The sequence below is a fragment of the Pithys albifrons genome, chromosome 4 (genome assembly GCF_047495875.1).
Source record: "Pithys albifrons albifrons isolate INPA30051 chromosome 4, PitAlb_v1, whole genome shotgun sequence".
Classification (NCBI taxonomy): domain Eukaryota; kingdom Metazoa; phylum Chordata; class Aves; order Passeriformes; family Thamnophilidae; genus Pithys; species Pithys albifrons.
This window is the reverse complement of record NC_092461.1, coordinates 1,989,021-2,010,066: the sequence shown is the minus strand read 5'-3', so window position 1 is coordinate 2,010,066 and position 21,046 is coordinate 1,989,021. Positions and strand designations below refer to the sequence as shown.

At 41.7% G+C, this 21,046-nt stretch overlaps 1 protein-coding gene across 4 annotated transcripts in view; it reads right to left on the bottom strand.

Moving 5' to 3' along the window:
• Nucleotides 1-20,764, bottom strand: part of KIF13A (kinesin family member 13A) — a 96,086-nt gene extending 75,322 nt beyond the window's left edge. For all 4 annotated transcript variants that reach the window (XM_071553193.1, XM_071553194.1, XM_071553195.1 and 1 more), the window contains exons 1-2: nt 20,329-20,764; nt 20,108-20,198 (exon numbers count right to left, since the gene is read on the bottom strand). In XM_071553193.1, coding sequence (XP_071409294.1) covers nt 20,108-20,198; nt 20,329-20,383 — 146 coding nt within the window. In that variant the 5' untranslated portion in view covers nt 20,384-20,764. The remainder of the gene's footprint in view (nt 1-20,107; nt 20,199-20,328) is intronic.
• Nucleotides 20,765-21,046: the final 282 nt, after the last annotated feature.

Here is a 21,046-nt window from a genome sequence, read left to right as displayed (position 1 = left end):
AAGTAATTTTGCAGCATCCTGGCACATTTTTATCATTTTCTGTTTAGCTGCAGCTACAGACCTGCCCCAGAAACTCAAATAGTTATACTAGATATAGTTCTACTATATCTATCAGAATACTTCCACTAGATACTAGAAATAAATAGAATATTTCCACTAGATACTAGAAATAAATAGAATATTTCCACTAGATACTAGAAATAAATAGAATATTTCCACTGGATACTAGAAATAAAGAGAGTATTTCTAGTAGATACTGGAAATAAATAGAATATTTCTACTGGATACTAGAAATAAATAGAATATTTCTATTAGATACTAGAAATAAATAGAATACTTCCACTGGATACTAGAAATAAATAGAATATTTCTACTGGATACTAAAAAAAATAGAATATTTCTACTGGATACTGGAAATAAAGAGAATATTTCTACTGGATACTAAAAAAAATACAATATTTCTACTGGATACTGGAAATAAATAGAATATTTCTATTGGATACTAGAAATAAATAGAATATTTCTATTAGATACTAGAAATAAATAGAATATTTCTATTAGATACTAGAAATAAATAGAATATTTCTATTAGATACTAGAAATAAATAGAATATTTCTATTAGATACTAGAAATAAATAGAATATTTCTACTGGACACTAGAAATAAATTGAATATTTCTACTGGATACTAGAAATAAATAGAATATTTCTATAAGATGCTAGAAAAAAGTAGAATATTTCTACTGGATACTAGAAATAAAAGAATATTTTTACTGGATACTAGAAATAAAAGAATATTTCTACTGGCTACTAGAAATAAATAGAAAATAATACCGAGATAGAATAGGAAACAAAAGCTTTCTCAGTGTTAAAGACAACTAATTAAGTCTCTGTGAAGGACAAAGAAGTGTAAATACTAAAACAAGATTTCACTACAGGCTAAACCAGCTGTAACTGTAACTACATCAGTTAATTATGGACTCTTGAAAGAAAATAGAGGAGTTTCAAATCCTATTTTATTCCTGACTCGTAGGACAGTTCTGTGGCTGGGACCAAAAAGTGCTCTGAAATACAGGGAATGTACGTGAGACAGTTTCAGTTTCCAAGTTGCATGTTGAAACAGGAATGTGCTCTTTTGTTCTATTTTTTTCCCCTCATTTAATCATAATGAAGTCACTTGCGACATTACAACGGTTTCCAGAGCAACAGCCCAGTGAGATGTGATGAGCAGGAGATAAGGGTGTGCTCGGGATTGCTCTGTAACCCACCAGAGCCTGATGGGAAACCCAACATTCCGCAAAATTCCCTCGGAAATTCACTTTCTGCAAGAACAGCTTCGTATCATGAATGGGACTTTAGAGCAACATTAAAGAAATAGAAGGTAAATGGTTTTTTTTTTTACAAAATATCTGAAAAGAATGTGTAAATCATCTGGGAAAATACGTGAAAAAATAAGCAGAAAAAAGCTACTTAAAGTTGCAATGATGTCAATGCAATGGCTGACTCAGCATCCTTCAGTATTTGGCTACAAGACTTCCTAAAAACTTCAAGACATGATGAACTCAGAGCTGAAAGAGAAAGTGTAAGAAACAAGCCCAGATCGCGCCAACCAGAAATAGGAGAAACGGAGGATTGTGCCCTGAAAGGCAGGACCTTAAAACTGGAAAATGCAGCCTGAATTCCTGCAGAGATACACCCAGTCAAGGATCTACAGACAAATCACCTTCAGGGGCTTCACGAGGTGTCTGAGTCTTTCAAAACAGTGCTTGAAACGCCTGGGATTAACCAACTCCTGTGTCTGTGTCCTGGGGCATGTTACGTGAATATTCTGAATATTAATGCCCAACCCACAGCACAAACAACACGAAAACTGCACACTCAGCACCTCTTGGACATGGGAGGCACAGGAGAGGAGCTCTTCTTTCTTATACTGTACTAATATTTGCAGAGAATTCATATTTTGCCAGAAGATTTTTGTCAGAAAAACCAGGATAAAAATATCCTGTTGTATTCTCCATCAAGGCATTGCCTTCCTCCCAAAGGAACAGCCTCAAAAAGCATCTGAAGGAACAATTATCAACAAAAGCAATTGTTTCCTTAGTGGCATTTTCTAACTAATGTCACAAAAACTAACCAGGAATTCTGTTTCAAAAGCAACCCAGGCTTTGAACAATCTTCCAGACCTTTTTTCCCCACGAGTTTCATACTTTAAACTGAATTCCAGTAAAAGGGAAGCTCTGTGGAAATGCAGCAAAGCTGTGGAAAAAAGCCCTAAGACCTGTATAAACAAGTGATACAACTTGAGAATATTTACTATCAAAGGCCTGGAAAAAACAAAACAAAAAAAACAGATTGTTCATTTCTGTGTTTAAAAGGTAGAGAAACAAACAGAGAATTTCAGGAAAAGGTCTAAGTTCTGAATAATACAAGTACAGGTATTATTTCTGCTCCTACCATTATTATTGTTCAGTCTTCCAACACAGACACCTGTTTACAAAACTACAGGACTGCAAAAGAGGATGAAACTTTATGTGCTGTATCAGATCCCACAACAGCATCAATTTTAAATTAAAGTCACATTTTATCCATTTCATGTTTGGGGATAAATAACTACGATGGACAAATGACAGCACTCAGTAAACTTGGTTATTTTTCAAAATATTTTTCAAAGAAGGAATTTTTTAAACAAGGAATAAAATCCATCCAATGCTGGTCCTAGAGAGTAGTTTGGTATAATTAAAGTAAACTTATTATTACTGCAATACAAGTAGCCAGCTCCTAATTAAGCTTTCAAAAGGCCACATAAGCAAACAACTGCAAAAGAGATTTTAGAAATATATGTTTTAATTGGGGGAGGCAGTAGCAGGGAAAAAAATACAGGAAGATCTGGGTGAAGTGGTTGCTCCCAACAAACTGAACAGATTAGAAGTGGACTTTGCAAACCTAAAATCTTGCTAAGCTGGTTTGAAAAAAAAAAAAATTATATGGCCCATTTGAAGAACTGTCTCAAAATAGTTTTCTTCATCACTCAATAGAAACTCTCTTTCAAAAACAGATCTCACACATCAAGAAAAGGGGGGAAAAAAGAAAAAAAAGTCACAAAAAAGGAAAGTGTACTCTGGACACTGACTGTACTTCAGCAATCTGCAACTGCCAATGGTTTCTTCTCTGCCATCCCATAACTGAAACAATAGTGAAGTCTGGAGGGTTTTGTTTTAATGAGTTGTTCCCATGCTAATCATTTTTTTTTCCATATCTTTATCATTCATTCCAATACTCACTTTTCAAAGATAAAACCCCTCATCCTTCCTGCACAGATGTCTCACCACCAAACAGAAAAAGTTCTTGGAATTGATGGTGTTATCTGTGGGTCTAAAGCAATGCAGAACAAAAATATGGAAATGTCAAACAGGACAAGGATACAAAATATGGAATACAAAACCTCAAAACTTTTTAAGAGCATAAAGCACAACCAAAAGGACCTACTTTCTCATGTCTTGGGGAGGGGAAGAAATGGAATAAACTTTTAAACAGAACACAAAAGAAGAAAAACCCACACAAGCATTTCAGAGAACACACTTCAAATGGTTTCTGTATTTCCAGAAAGCCAAAACAGACAAGTTACTTTCATGAATTTTTTTTCTCCCCAAACTAATTCCTGAAGAGCTTTTAAAAGCCATCTCTACTTCATTGCTGTAAATTACTTCCATAATCTCAGAAAACTGTGATAAGGGATTTACAGCAATTTTCCCTTCCCAACATCAAGCAGCGCCTTCTGACCCAATTCCAACTAAATCACCTCAGCTCAGCTTCAATTCCTGGGACAGGATTTTTTTTCTTCCAATGCTAAACACTGACCATTCTGTTTCCCCCCTCCTGCAGCTCTATTTGCCTTTATTCTGCACCTCTGCCACAAGCTGAGAAAAATATTTCCCACCAATTCAGTCTCCACTTTTTCCCCCAAATCCAAGACGCTGATGATTCCAATTTCCTGTCACTGCACGTGCTCATTATCTGATCCACAAACCTTGTCTCTTTACAAACACACTTCCCTGCCTGCCTGAAAATGGTCTATTGTTTATTGAAAAGGTGCTTTTCTTCACATCAAGACTGTCCATAATAATGGAGTTCACAGAAATTTAACATTGATTCAGGACTTAGTCCTACAGATATTCAAAAAATACCAGTAAATGCATTATTTGGGATTTCTCTTTCACTCCTCCACGTTCACAGCAGAGCAGTCATTTCTCTTTGCCCAGTGATGGAAACTATTCCTGCCATCTGTGCTGGCTCCAGCTGGTATCAGACTAATATAAAGTTCTGTGAGCTGCTCTGAGCTGCTTATTCAGCTGGCAATAATAAAAGTCAAGCCCATTAACAGCAGCCTTGCAGAGCACAGTTTCTGCTTACCCCAGAGAAACAACTAAGCATCTCCACGAACCTTCTCACCATTTTAAAAAAATGACTATTTATTTGGCACCTGCTTTTAATAACAGACTTTAAAAGCTTTACAACTACTTTATTTTCCTTTTTTAAAAACCTTCACAACTACTATTTTTTCTTTAAAAAAAATGAAAAGCTGCTCTATCAAAGCATTATGCCCTTTTGTCTCTACAAACTGAAATAAATACCTAAAATCAGGGACGGCTCTATTGTTGCAAGAGGCATTTGGGGAATGAGCATCAATGAAACAAGTGTTCAGGAAACAGTTTTTCTATCACTCACCCAGCACAAAATTGAATAATGATTCAGATTTCACATGTCATTGTGTATTTTAAACAGACAAGACAAATTCCTGGTGAACTCTCAACTCTCATCACCTTAAATACACACTGGAGAATTTTATGTTACTCTGCTTGCAAATTGCAGAGTTTTGGGACTATAACCTGGGAGACCAAAAATTAAATGTAACCAGAGTTTTAGTGGGTTTTCCATTCTCCCTCCTTTCTGAAGTCACAGCAATGTTACTACAGCCATCAGTAAGCACCAAACTCAAGGAAACAGCTTGAACAGTTGACCTTATTAAATGCACAAGTGCAGTAGAAATTCTCTAATGAACAACTACCAGCTTTTGACTATCATGTTGCCCCAAAACTAAACAACTCCTCTTCATCCTCTATACATTTGTAGGAAATCCTCTTGGCACAGCTCATGATCCACAATGCTCTTCTGCCCTTCTACACCTTCTGTCCAAAGCAGTTCTTGTCTCAGAGCACTCAACCTTCCTCTGCCTGAAAGGGATTTCCAATTTTTTCACATTTAGAAGCCATTTCTGATTCACACCTTCCAATAAACTGCTGAGCCCAAATACACAGGGCAGACAAATATCATTTGCAGACAAACACCAGAGAAGAAGCTGTTGTTAAAAGGTGATACTAGTTGATAGACAATGAAGAAAGGTCAATTAACCATCTTGTATTTGCTGTGTTGTCACAAACTTCCTCTCAAACCTATGAAATCCCATACTGGGACTCAGATGAAACTGTTCATTTTATAATAATTTTTCTTACTATACCTCTCCTGATTGGCCAATACCTGCACCATCAGCACCTGAGACACAATTAAAGAAAGAAAACATTGCAGGTATAGTAGTTAATTCAGGCTTTGAAAACAAAAGACATTTTCTGTGATACCAGAAACTGAGATGGTGGTAACCACATCCCAGCTTTGTCCAAGCAGCAGGAGGTCAAAACCTTCCACACTTCAGAAAGGAGCTGACTTGTTTCACCCACCACACAATCCAGAAACAGGAGAAGCACAAGGTGACCAAAGGCAAAAGGAAAGACCTATCTTGTTTCCTCAAGTTAGCAGGTATGTTCTTTCTTCCCTCTAGCAGTTTCTTCCCATAATTAAGTAACTGTGCCCTTCTGCCCTCTCCCCACTTCCCTGAGCTTGAGCTCTCAGCTCTTAGTCTTTTAGCACATTAAGAAATCTATTCCTGGTGTATCTGTGAACTTATTCATCTACCATTTGTAATATTAAAATACCTGGTTTTTAATATTATTTAAAACTTAAGGATCAAAACTGAACAAAAATCAACTGAAATGCTGCAAAGAACCTCTTCATCAAGAGGAGAGCACAAGTGCTGTGGGGAGAGGCTGAGGGAGCTGGGGGTGTTTAGCCTGGAGAAGAGGAGGCTCAGAGGTGACCTCAGCACTGTCTGGAACTGCCTGAAGGGAAGTTCTGGCCAGGTGGGGGTTGGTCTCTTCTCCCAGGCACTCAGCAATAGGACAAGGGGGCACGATGGGCTCAAGCTCTGCCAGGGGAAATGGAAGTTGGAGATGAGAAAAAACTTCTTTGCAGAGAGAGTGCTCAGGCATTGGAATGGGCTGCCCAGAGAGGGGGTGGATTCCCCATCCCTGGAGGTTTTTAACTCAGATTGGCCGTGGCACTGAGTGCCATGATCTGGTAAAGGGACTGGAGTTGGACCAAGGGTTGGACTTGATGATCTTGGAGGTCTTTTCCAACCCAATCCATTCTATGATTCTGTGAATATTGGCATTAACTCTGAGAGCTACATAACACTGGCATTAATTAAAAGGGCACAGTTTTAAACAGCTGAAGGGCAGTAATTTCAATGTCAGCTCAAAGTGCAAATGTGACCTCTCATCAACTTTTGGAATTCCAGCACTCACTCACATCTTGACCTTTTAAACTGTAATGTTCAATATCAAAAGGCACCCACAACACATTTTGCTTCTCTGCAAACAGAACTTCAGGTTGGATCTGCCATAAGCAGAATTATTAGATTACAATAGACATTTTAATCATCTTACCTCTCAAAAAGAAAACCCACAGATCATAATCTGATTTGACCCACTAATTGCTGGTAATTGATGGTATCTTTACTGCATGAAGACAGCTGGAACACTTTGTTCAAGGAAATGGGAAACACGATGAAAAATAACCTTATGACAGCAAGAACAGGCTCAGAACTGATTATTCTTCACCTGCCTTTGAGGTCCCAGGGAATAAAGCACTCAGAAACAGCAATCCTGGCAAAGGGACAGAAAACAGGAGCTATTTGATGTTTTTTGTTGGAAATATCTTCTCACTGCCATTACCTGTGAGAATTTTTGTCCGTGTTGCAGGTTTATTGTGCAGGAAAAAAACCAGACACTGAGTCCATAAAACAAAGCAAAAATGTGGCAAAGAGACAAGGAAATGTCTGAAAATAGAGAAGGTGTAGGGACACTTTCACATGGTGGAGAACACCTGAACAGGTCCCAAAGGAGGGCACAGCCCCAGCAGGGATGCAGAGAGCAAAGGGACACTCCAGGTTAGGAGAGGGAGAGTTTGGCAATGTGGGAGTTTGTTCCACCCTGCAGGAAATCACTGAGGCCTTTCCATTCAGCAGCAGATGCTGAGCACAGCTGCACTGTGGGGAAAATAAAGTTACTCCCTTGTAAGATTTGTCTTAGTGCAGCAGGAAGAGAAAAGAAAGAGGGAGGAGGGAGAGGGAGGAGGGAGAGGGAGGAGGGAGAGGGAGGAGGGAGAGGGAGGAGGGAGAGGGAGGAGGGAGAGGGAGGAGGGAGAGGGAGGAGGGAGAGGGAGGAGGGAGAGGGAGGAGGGAGAGGGAGGAGGGAGAGGGAGGAGGGAGAGGGAGGAGGGAGAGGGAGGAGGGAGAGGGAGGAGGGAGAGGGAGGAGGGAGAGGGAGGAGGGAGAGGGAGGAGGGAGAGGGAGGAGGGAGAGGGAGGAGGGAGAGGGAGGAGGGAGAGGGAGGAGGGAGAGGGAGGAGGGAGAGGGAGGAGGGAGAGGGAGAGGGAGAGGCCATAAATAACCCACAGCCTAAATGAGCTGCCCAGAGCTCTGCCTGTGAATAGAGTCACACAAAACAGGCAAAAAGAAATAAAGCAGAATTACATGTGATTTCTCCAAAAGTTGGAAAAAATCCTTAGAGGAGAATGAGAAGCCACATATTAAGGAAGAAGAAATCCTCTGAGTGGGTAGGTCAGTCTGAAACACCCTGAAAAGTCACAGGAAAGGACACACAGGTTCTGAATTCTGAGAAGCATTACAGTAGTTAGGGATGCAAGAAGGCAAATACTACTGAGGTCAGCAGTTTGGGGTTACTGATTGTAGGATAAGAATGTGAAGGAGCAAAGCAGGTGAGGAGCAACACTGCAAACCAAAGTCAGGTTTGACAAACACAGAATTAAGGTCAAAATTAATTAAAAATATTATCCCATTGGTTCATCAGTGTAGCTTTTCCACTTTGACCACTATCACCAATATTTTAAATAAGTCAGAGCAGCACTCAATTCTCAACTTTCAGTGTAATAAGGAATCCATTGTTTCCTTTTTTGCTTAATAGATATTCTACTCAAAAATGGCTAAAAGTCATGTTGTTTAGCAATTCCACACCAGTTTAATTTATTTTCATCTACTACATCTGCCAAAGAACACGAGTAAAATATCTGCTATAAGAGAAGCTGCAGCATCTCATTTCAAATACTGTTAAACTATAAACTACAAAAAATAAAAATTAAAAAAAGAACAAAAAAATAAACCCCAAACCACCAACACACAGCACCCTTTGCTCCTTCTGTTCAGAAGAAAAGTTCTACAAGGAATCTACAACTTGTCTTCTATTTTGGATGCAAAGCACAGTGAGAACTCTAAAAGTATTTCAAGTACAAAACTTTTCCACCATTATTTGGGAAAAACATTCAAGTTTTCTTGTCCAATCAAACACTCACCTTGAGCTCACTGAACTCTGGCACTGCTCACTACAACTATCAGCCAACAGATTGTCAGGCTCTTATCACTCCTGGGAATGTCTTGAAATTGAGGAAATGACCCAGTTTTAGTTTTTCTTTTCCTACATGACACTTCTCACCATCATTAATATTTCTGTCTTCTTCCCTCTTCTGTCTTCTTCTGTCTTCTTCCCTTTGTAGAAAAATCCCTCACTCAAAACTCAGTTCTGCAATTCCATTTTCATCTACTTCATTTCCAAGTCCACAAACAAAGACACAGCATTTACCTTCCCTTTTCATCTCAGGAAAGGCAAACAGGCAAGAGGTCACTATGTGAGTCACTCATTTCCCTGCCTTTTTTGAACCATCAGGAAGATGCAGGTACCTTGAGAAAAACAAACATTTGAACCATGAGATCCTCCAGAAGTCATCCTACAAATTCTTGACAAAGGATGAGGGATTAAGATTGTTTTGGCTTGGAGAGATTTTAGTAAAACTCATTTTATACCTTGGTCATGTGAGTACAGGAGTATTTTCAAACTCTATTTGATCAACCTTGCACATGAGCCATGAATTTCTACCTCATTCAGGTCAGAAATTCTGAAATAACAGCCAATAATACAGGTCATACCACGTACCACAGGAACCACAACTCAGAAAACAAGGATGGAACTGGGATGCTGAGAGAGACAGAATATCTACTAAATGTATGGTAACAAATCAAGACACTGTTCCAGTGAAAGGGACCTTAGGAGAACAAAAATGCTCCATCTTCAAACACACTTTCATCACCCTTTTGATGGACACACAAGTTGTTTCCAATTCAATTATTTCACAGCCAACTTACAAAGATTCCCATTCATGATGTTGAATGCAATAAACTATAAAAATTCAGCATTAAAATACGGGTTACAAACTATGCCATGAACTGAGCTCCAAAGTTATAAACACCTCAAACAATAAACATTCTAAGGACTTGGCAGGGAAGTTACAGAGCAAACTGTCCAGTCTTCAATGGCCTGTTTACAGTAACTGCTTTTCCTTTTTGTTTTCACCTTGGAGCTCATCCAGAACACCCATGAAGATCAGGACCATCCCAGAGAATGCCAGCTGTACATACACATTTCCAGAAGGATGAAAAGAGCTTTTCTGGGGGTTGGGTTGTTGTTTGGTTTTTTTTCTTGGAAGGGTGGAGAGGTTGTTGGTTGGTTGGTTTGATTTCCTCCAGCCTGTACTTGGAGGAGTTTCATCGTGTTGTTGGACAACCATTTCTGCACCTTTCTTTTCACAGAATCCCCGACTATTCTGAGTTGGAAGGACCCACAAGGATCATCGAGTCCAACTCTTCAGTCAATGGCCCACACAGGGGATTGAATCCATGACCTTGGCATTATTACAGCCAAGTTTTAACCAACTGAGCTCATCTCAGATGACTCAATCCTGTAAAAATGAGAAATCTGCTTCGGTGAAGTCACCTGAGCATCACGGTACAAAATAAAAAAAAAAAAAAGCAAACAAAACCAAGCCCACAAAACAAAATCCCAAACTCTCACATTTTCAAATTATTTACATTGTCCAATGTACAGAAAAGAGTTTACCTGCATATTTGCCTTTCAGTGTCCTGGTTTCCAGGTATCCTTTCCCTCTATTCTACTGTGTCAGCATCAAACCCATTAACAAACCATCTTTTGTGTTTCCTTCTGTGTCACCTTTTCCTCAGATACTGAAGCAGCATTTCTCAAGGGCACCCCAATCAAAAAGGCAGGTACAAGGATTAGATTTCCACCAGAAGAAGAAGGACTGTTCCAAAGTTCCTTCTCTTGAAATGTAACAGACACCATGGAAAGCCCCAGATTGCCTTGCAGACAGTTTGTTTCTGAGTATCTGCTGTGGTCCCAGGAAGGAGCTCCAAACCAGCACAACCTGAATGGTGGGATGATGTCCCATCATACACTTCTAATAAAACTGTCACAACCATATTTTTATCTCAACACAGAACAACAGCAAAGTGTAGGAGCTCTGCAAACACATTGTGCTCTTACCCCCCTTACATAACTACAAAGTCCTCTTAAAAAAACAGACTCAAACTCAACTCCTTGTTGCTAAGCATCCAGAGGATACATAAACAATTTATTAATGTCTTCAGCTACACACAGGGAATATACCAACATTTCTTCAGTTTCCCAAATGGCCAACTTCTGTTTCAGTCTGGTTTCACTAAATTCTCTGAAAACATATTTAAAGACTAAAAGAAATTCAGACACATCTCAAAACAGGGAATGACAACAGGGTATGACAGAAGGAAAAAAAACCATATAAACCCCATGCAAATGTTTAGGACTTGCATCACTCATGGAGGTGGCACTACTGAGTCAAAGCAAGTCTGGAGTCTTATATCACATTGCAAATCTAAAAAACTCACAGCAATAGATGCTGACAGGGAAACTTTCCAAAGCAGAGCAGGAGGCTGCTCATTCAGGGCCATAAAGCAGCTTTGCCAGTAGAAAACTTCCACCAGCTCTGGTGCCTCCACTGGAATGCTCTGTTGACTTATCTTTAGCAAAAGCTCATCAACTGTAAAACAAGCCTTGGCTTTTGAATCACAAAGTGAAACTGAATTTAAAGTAAATATTCAGCAACAATAAGAACTCTGAAGTTTCAAAAATCACATTGCAGCCAGTGCCAGTAACGGCACAAATCAAGTTGTTTTGTAGATAAATTTCCCCTTCCACATCATCCTTTTTCCTTCAGCTCTGAAAGAATCAAGTTTGTGAAAGGCCACTGAGCTACACCAGACATGATTTTAATCATGAAGTCAGACAGAAAGTGGAAACCACATGTCAAGCAGCACCAAATATTCCAGTTTCTTATCCAAGATCTGCTGATCCTTGTCATCATATAAGAAATATTAAGCAAACTGGACAGCTCCATATACTTGCATTTAACACTAGCAAAATTACTGCAGTATTTTGAGACAGATTCAGAATTTTGAAGCCTTACACTAAAAGAAAATTTCATCTTGCCTAGAGGTTTTTTACAGTGTTTACTTGGCATTGACATTTATGCTTAAAAAGAGGCTGTGCAATAAACTAAAAGAATGTAAGCTCAATAAACAAGATATCATGTGTATTTTTCATTGTATTTAAAATGTTGTTTAATACAAAAAAAATTTGATAACATGTTCAAGAGTTGACATTTTCAGCGGCGGGTTTTTAAAACAAAGCCCCAAGTTCCTTCATACAAAGTTTACAGTTCCCAATGCACCCTGGCACTTTTTTAAACATATGGAACAGCATCTTCATAAACACATGCAGAGATAAGCATCCCATTCCAGCCACAGCAGCTGCTTGGATTCATGTTTATTACATGCTTAAAATTCTTGGAAGGAATAGACATCCAGTGCAAAAAGAAGATGCAGTGACACCACACACCAACACAGGCACCCAGCAATGTTCCAGCCACACCTTTCTGCTGCTGTGCTCACTGATGGACCTCAAAATAAGGACTGGATCGTTAATAAGAACCAAAATATATTCATGGCTTAATCTGTCAAAGCAGCAGTGGTGGTGGAAATTTCTGTCCTAACATTTAAAATAGCAATTAAGTCACGACAGGACAATATATGAGACTGGATGTGGCACTGAGTGCCATGATCTGGTGATCACAGTGGGGTTGGACTTGATGATCTCAGAGGTCTCTTACAACCCAGTTCATTCTATGATTTTATGAACAAGGACTTCAGGAGGGGCTGTTAATATACAGATTTCCCTACAGTGATCTATATGAAATGAGACAGAATATTCAGATTAACTCCTAGTGAAAAAGTTACACCTGACAAGTGACTAACTCCACATTATCCAAAGAAGATGTAGGAGGAGTATTTGGTAAGCATGGACATGCTGGAGGATGTGTCTCCATTTAGGATGTAACAAAATGGCAAATAAAGGGTGTGGCTGATGACTAAGGAATATATTAGTTCAGGATATGGTTATGAATTTCTCGATGTTTTCACAGCTAAGGGTTGGGGTTTTTAATTATTATTTTTAGATTAGAAAGCAACTAGCAAAAATAAAGGCCAGAACTGCAGAGAGTAACACTAACCAAGCACAACAAGGCATTGATTCACTTTTCACCCCAAACAAGAAATTACATAAAGGGCCACCCTTCTCTGGCATTGAAAACAGCTTGTTTAACTCCTACTCTCCATCAACATGGGTAACTTGAGCCCAAATAATTGGTTTTCTGCTCCTGTCAGCAATGCATTTTTCTGATTGACCTTCATACACCAAGTTGTTTCCTTACAGAGCTCCTCTGTCACCCTGCACTGAACACTCACCTCGTGCTTCACACAGAAGGACCATAAAGACACACACAATCAACCCAAGCTCCATCAAACCTCAAACTCTGATGACCAACTGTATATCAATGTACAAAGTCAGACAATAACTCCACAAACTTATATTCCTCATAGAGTCCCTTGTAAAAAGACACACAGCAACATTATTTCCAGGCAACAGGGCAACTGTTCGAGTTAACTTGGTGCTTTGGGTCACAAGTCCTGAAGGGAAGTTGTGGCCAGGTGGGGGTTGGTCTCTTCTCCCAGGCACTCAGCAATAGGACAAGGGGGCACGATGGGCTCAAGCTCTGCCAGGGGAAATTCAAGTTGGAGATGAGAAAAAACTTCTTTGCAGAGAGAGTGCTCAGGCATTGGAATGGGCTGCCCAGAGAGGGGGTGGATTCCCCATCCCTGGAGGTTTTTAACCTGAGCTTGACCGTGGCACTGAGTGCCATGATCTGGTAAAGGGACTGGAGTTGGACCAAGGGTTGGACTTGATGATCTCGGAGGTCTTTCCAACCCAATCCATTCTATGATTCTATGATAAGTCAACTCATAGTTGAGTCCTGTGGTGCACATCATTGCCCAGCAGGGACCTTTCCTTTGCAGGCTGCCCTCACTCTCTCCAGCCCACACTATTCCTTAAAAAGCCCTCCCCACACTGCCATCAGTACCAGCCATCCTCACAAAATACAAGAAATCAGACAGCCAGAGGAGTTGCTCACTAAGCACCAGCATCTGCCAGCACTGCTGCAGCATCTGGCATTTCCCTGCAGCAGGCAGGAATTGTTGCCATGAATAGATCCAAACTGTGCTCTGGGCAGACCAAAGGTGCCACTTTCCCACCATTAAGGACAGTCTGCCCATGCCAGGGACACTGGCACCACAGCCCCAGTGCTGCCCAGTCTGCCCAGGGGAATGAGCAGCTCAAACCTGGTAATGTCTCCAACACAACAGCAACAAGTGCTGCCACCAATTTAAAGATTTAGCTCTAATCTTATTACTGGAAGCAGCACCATGTTGGATCCCTGAACAACAGACCTGCCTGCACATTCTGCACTGCAGCCTGATCAGACAACAGGGCACTGGCTTTGTCCCCAAAACTCTGTGCCAAGATCTGCACCCCAGCTCTGTGCTCACCCACAGCAAGGGGATAACAACACACCTGGTGGGTGCTGCTTCTCTCCAAGCTCAGGTTCTGCACAACAAGCACTTCTTAAGCACTCCTGAAGTATTTTGAATCTAACCCACACCTGCATCCCATGTTTGTAAGCATCAGTTAACTCCAAATGTTTTAACTATTAAATTACAGCAAATCTAAGTCCAGGATCTTACTATACACACTTGTAATAAACAGATGCACAACAGAGCAAAGAATCTTGTTTTCAAAACAAGAAATCTGTCTCTATTTACACTGAGGGGGAAAAGATGCAACAATAAAACTTTTCCTTTAGTTTTGACATCCCCAAAAAGGACTAGCAAAAATATAAATCACCCCACATTTTAAGATAGCAGTAATTTTTTTTTAATTCATAATTCATTTTAAGATTCAAGGTGTATGGACTAGTAATCCAGAGCTCAAAAACACCTCTGGCTGCAGAAAGAAACAAGTGCATGCACATCTGCCCCTTCTAAACACAGAAGCTAAACAAGCCTAAAGGCCTCATTTTTTAACTCATATTTCCATGTCCCAAAACACAGGCACTTCTAACATCATAAAACAGAAAAACTGGACACATTTTAAGCTGAAGCTCATTCCACTGTGTTCTACTCAGAAATATCTGAACGTAACACTCAGTAGTCCAAAAGCACAGAATGGCTACAAAGCAACAACTGCCTAAACATGGTCATACCAAGCACAGTTTTCCTTCTCCTCAATCACTTTATCTATTTTTGTGCTGAAATTTTGCCAGCTGAAAAAGGCTGTTTACCCACAATCCCAACAGCTCCAACGGTAGTTTCCTCCAGCCATGACATTTACAGAGCAAAGTACAAGGTCCCAACAGCTGTCAGGATTTTATAAACATGGTAAATGGATGTTGCATTTACTCACAGTTCAGGCCACCTTTAGGAAAAACCAAGAGGCAAACCCCACAAACTTGGATTACAAGTTTCTGTCATATTTTGTTTCAAATTACAAGGAATTTTAGAACAGTGATTTCAAGGAACTGCATTTAGTGTCCCACCTGTGGCAGGAATGGATTAAAGCAATGCAAAAATAGCTCCCAAAATTACATTTTCCAACCCCCCATTTCGTAATTCAAATATCTCCCTCCTGCAAAGGTTCAAAGCCAACAGTTCACATCCTGAACACTGAAGTGTAACAGCAAAGTGAGACAGGTCAAAGTCAGATTACTTTTACAATTTCCTGCAAAGATAAGAGTCTATTACCTTATGATCCACCTCAGCCAGGTGATAATTTGAGGTATACACATCAAAGACATGATGCTGTTGCTCATTACTTCAGATATGGAAATAATTATCAGCTGTCCTGTTTCAGCTTCCAGAAATTTCAGCTTGAAGGAGTTACCATTACCAGAAACCCATAACCTCTCCCTGCAACAGCATTTTCTCCCACCCCTGATGCCACCCAAAGGAAGGACTATGTACTAAAGCCCATCCAAAGCCATGTTTTCTCCAAAACTGTTTTCTGGAAACGAAAGTTTCAGGATAAGCTGCCTAGGGATGAAATCTGTGCTTCAGATATTAATCTTTGAAAGACTTATGACCTACAAAAATAAGATACACACACACATCTGTTCCTGGCTATTTATTTTATTAGGGAGCTTCAACCCCCCCACACACACAAAAGCTTCCATATATTCTGGAATCTTTGGTAATTTAGAAATATTTGAAGAGTTTTACTTAAGTACAATTGGGCCTTGGTGCTACTTGTCTTATCAAAACACAGATGGAAGAGGAAAGAACAAGCCACATCATCTTGGGGTTTTTTAAAGAGTTAAGACAACCAAGAAAGATACTTTGAAAAGTGGAGATTTTAAGTTCAGCTCTACAATCTGAGGACTTCTTTGCTGTGTTCTGCCCTGAGCTCTTTAGGGCAAAGTTTGCACCAGACCACTGTGTTCTAATGGAATAAATTGCCCAATAGATGAACTTGTGTTTCAGTTAAAGCTACAGATGAAAGAGCATTTCAGTTTCTACTGTCTCCACAGTTCCTTGTTTATTTCTCTCAAGACAAATATTTTGCTTACTAGAGGAAAACTCATGTCATGAAGAACTGTTGTCAGGGAACTAAACCAAAAGTTTTCAGGTCTTAAGTGTTAAAAAGCATAGCTGAAAGGAAAGAAAGGAAGCAAAGGAGGAAAGCATATTTTAACAATCAAAAACAAAGGAGGAACCCAGCAAAGCCTCATTTGTCTTACTAAAAAAATAACACCCCTAATGTACAGTCAGATCTTTTGTAGACATAGAAATGTGAAATTTCCAATGTAAAAAGTCACTCAAACATTTTGGCAGGTTGTCTGTGACTCCATACTGCAATTATCTCATAGCTGCATTTTAATACTGCACCTCATTGCCAAGAAGCAAATACAAATGTTTATAGCAGGACAGCAGCATGTGTACAATGGGCTTGGAAACATAACAACCATTTCTAAAAAAAGTAGAACAGGTTTTTTTCAAGGAAGAGAATACTTTGAGAAAGGAAATTCATCTTCCCAGGAAAAGACAGGAAAAAAAATCAGAGGGTTCCCAGAAACTTTCTTTTTGGGAAGAAATGGAGTCTGTGTTGGTTTGGGGGAGGAAATGGCTTAGAGAAAGAAGAGGTAACTAAAGGAACACACGAGCACATTTCAGTGGGTATAAAGGAAAGCACAGCCACCAATAATAGTAACACAAGGGTTAAAGGTGTGAAGTCCAACAACGAACTTCCAAAAACTTTGCCAGCACTGGAGATTACACTTGATGGCAGCTAAAATAAACTGTTCCTTTCTGAACTCTGCCTCCTGTTACTTCAGTCGATAAAGACTTTCCTGCGCCTTTCAGACACTTCACTGTGTTCTGGTTTTCCTCCTTCCTCAGTTTAGAGCTCTGGAAATCACGTGCCTGTGGCAACAGCAGCTCTGGTGCTGCTTCTAACGAGCCACAACACTTGTGCTTAACACCAAGTGCTGTTTGTAGCTGGGTTTGTGACGGTGCAGGTGCTGCTGGTCCAGCAGTTCCAAAATGCAGTCAGAGCCCTGTTCTAATTGATGGTTAAAGCCTCAACCCTTATGCAATAATGAAAGTTGGATACAGGACAGCACTGCCTGGGATTTCAGGCTTTTTACACCACTCGTAAAACTGGCATTACTTGCCCATCTAAAATCCTTCAGAACTATTCTTAATAATGCCTAAGGACTAATTAATATCATGCAACTAAACTTGAATGTAATTCAAGAATTCCTTACAGCCTGGGCAAAGCTAGTAAAATCTGATTTTCCTAACCTTGGATGTTCCTCCAAGAGCAAATTTTATAATCTTATAAGTATTAAAGAGTTACCTAATTTTACTTTAGCAAATTCTGTCATTACCTTTTAAATTATAACTGAGAGAACAAAGCAAATAAAGAGCATGGTCCTGAATTCTACTCCCCACACCCTACAGTCTCTTGGCTTCAGCTGAATTAAGAAAAGCAGTCCTGGAAACCAAATTTGCTTTAGAAGGCTACTTATTCTTATTCCAAAGTGCAGCACAAACTTGTACTTCCATTCAGCTAGAAAAGGGAAATTTCCATATAAAAAGATAAAACTTAAAAAGGGAAAGGTAAGACTAAACAGAATATTAAAGCAATGCATAGAGTAGAGAAAGATCAATTAATCACCCTAACAAATTAAATCATTTTTGCAATGACATGGTTGCTCTGAAAGGAAAATCCAGTTAAGCTATATAAAAACAAGCTACACAAAGAAAACCAAAAATCCGTTTGACATCTCTAACCCTGCCAAGGCACCAATCCAAGTACAAGCAGCAACTACTCAGCAATTCAGAGCCAGTTTACACAGACATTTTATGGTGGGTACACACAGAAGAACAGAATTCATTTCTCATCATGAGAAATTCAACTATTTGAGTAAAAAAATAGAAACCAGCAGTTTAGCACTGAAGGAAGTGTAAGGATTTTCACAAGGCACTAGAAAGTCCATTAGGAATCTCAGCAGGTTACTGACAACATTTCCCATTTAAGCAGGCACCCAAACTATATGTTTGCACTAGTGAGAGTTGCTTCCAACCAGGATTTCTGGCTGTTATTTCCAATAAATCTGGCAGTTGTCTCAAACACAAAAGTCAGCAGCCAGCCAAGTTGCAGCCTCACAAGCAGGACTGCTGTTATTGCCAACACAGCTGCCCACAGTGAGGATGAACACAAGCCCCACAGCTCACCCAGAAGGATCTTGATACAGAAACAGAAGCCAGTTCCAACCAAGAGAATTTATGTATATTATACATACTAAAGCCTGATAAACACCAGACACACAGGCCCTCAAAAGACAGAGTCACTGCCTGGTCTCACTGCAGGCCAATGTGCACAAGCAAAACTCACTCCTTACAGGCTCTTCATTAAACCACCTGGCCCTCAGTCTCTTAACTCTATTGAAATAGTGATTTTTAAATCTTAAATCTGTTCTTCCTTAGTACACTCTGTGCGTATGTTTCATACCTGTCAAATTCACTCAATTTCAAGAGTAAATATTATTGTTATTATAGCAGTGTTTACTAAACTCCTGTGTATTGAAAAAAAACCCCATACTTTCTAAAACAGAACAGTTTTAAAACAAACCCCAAGATTTCCACTTCCCAGATGGGATGCCAAGACCCACAGAGACAGCAGGACTTAGAGAAGATTACACAAAGATCTTTGAGAGGGGTAGGAAACAAGCACAGATCTTTCAACACCCAGGCCAGCACTTGAGCCACAACAATGGTTCTGAAGACAATGCAAGTCAGATTTAAAACAAATTGGTGTGATTACAGCTGTATTCAAGTACGTGGTTTAATATGAGAAACACCTTCACACCTTGGACATGTAAGAGCAGAAAAGACCTTTTCTGCTGGAAAGCTATAAAAGCTTCCTGCTTTTATAAAACACTACCTTTGGAAAAAAAGAATATTCTCACACTACAGTTTCTTCATAGCTACTATAAACTGAAACAAAAATACTCTTAAAAGAACTTGAATGAAGGAATGTGCCAGGCTTGAAATCTCTATTAACCACTCAAATTATTTCCCACTCCTTGGCATTAAATACATTTAACAGACGGACTTAAGCTGAGCAGTCAACAGGTAAGTGAACAGATAATACAACGTAACTGAGCTTAATTATTCCCCTTGCACCTCCCTGTCTTTCCCCACACTCCCTCAAAGGAAAGAAATCTTTTCCTGTTCTGATCTATTTTTACAGTCTAGTGCATTGGTATTTTGGATTATTTCCAAGGGTATTCTTTACTGGGGCATCACAGCTAAATGCCAGATTTCAAATTATTTTAGCATATTCTCATAGGCTACCTCACAGAACAACACTGAATTAATAAAGGATCCAGCAATTATAGCCTTTTCACATGCAAATACATTAAAACCCAGTAAACAAACTTATGAAAAAAATATCCATCACTAGCATAAAAATCACATTCTGCTTCTTTTTTCCCCACAGGTTACATCAAGTTGTTGGCAGCCTGCACTCCAGGGAAATCTCTACAAACAGCACACACACTCCAAGTCCTTACCTACTCAACAGCTTGTTTTCTGAGCAGTCAATCAAGAACCAACTTCTAAACCCGAGAGGCCAACAGGGCTTTTCTCTCTCCACAACTGGGTTCGTCCGCCCGCCCCAGGTGAAGAACCGATCCCTCCTTCTCGGGGCTGCAAACCCAAGGCAGCGACCCCGGGGCAGCGCTGCCCCCAGTGCCCCGAGCGAGCTCCCCCCGGTGCCCCGGGGGAGCCCCCGGCCAGCGCTGCCCCAATGCCCCGAGCGAGCCCGCCGGCCCCGGCGCTGCCCCCCGACAATGCCGGGCGAGGCGTTCGCAGCCGCCGGAGCTGCGTTTTCTCCCGGAGCGCCGCGAATCCGGCTCTCACCTTTCTCCCTGCTTGGTGTTGGAAGGCGGAGGGTGCAGCACAGTCTGGTTCCCTTCCATCTCCACGATGCACTTGGTATTCAGGTCCAGCTCTGCAGGGCGACACGGCGGGGGCTGTATCGGGGCGAGCGCACCTCGGGGCCGTCGGGGCAGCGCTGCCGCCGCCAGCCCCGGGCACCCCGCGCCCTCCCCGCACCCCGCCGTGCCTCCCACCCCGCTCACCTCTCCGGTTCATGGGCCGCACCCTGACGGCCACTTTCACCTTGGTGCCCGACATCTTCCTCCCCGCTGGCGGCGGGCGGGCGGCCCCGCTCAGCGCCGGCAGCGACACGGCGGAGCGACAGCGTCCATGCCGGGCCGCGGCGAGGGCGGAGGGCCGGGGCGGGCGGGGAAGGCGAGAGAGGGAGGGAGGCACGGAGAGGACAAGGAGGAGGAGAAGGGAGCGGCGCCGGGAGGGGCGGTGGCGGCGCAGCGCCGACCGCCTCCCCGCTCAGCCGCGGTCCGCACGGGCTCTGGATGCCGCCGGGCTCGCTCGCACAGATGGTGATGATGATGATGCCGCCTCTCCGCCGGTCCCCACCGCCATCTTCCACTGCCGCCGCCTCCTCCTCCTCCTCCTCCTCCTCCTCCCGCCGCACCGCCCGGGCAGGCGGCGACGGGGCGGGGAAAGGCGGCGGCGGCGCCGGAAAGCGACGGGAACAGCCGAGCGCCTTCGGCACGGGGGGGCGTGGGGAGACTCCCCCGCCTTCATCCTCGGGCGGGCGCTGCTTCCCAATGAGCACGCGCGGCGGGATGCGCTGGGAGAGGGGAGGTGGCGCTGGAGGGAGTGGGAATGCGACGGGAGCGGGGGATGCGGCGGGGAGCCGGGGGAGATGCTTGCGGGGAGCGGCGGATGCGGCGGGATGGGGAGCGGGGAGATGCGGCGGGGAGCGGGGGACGC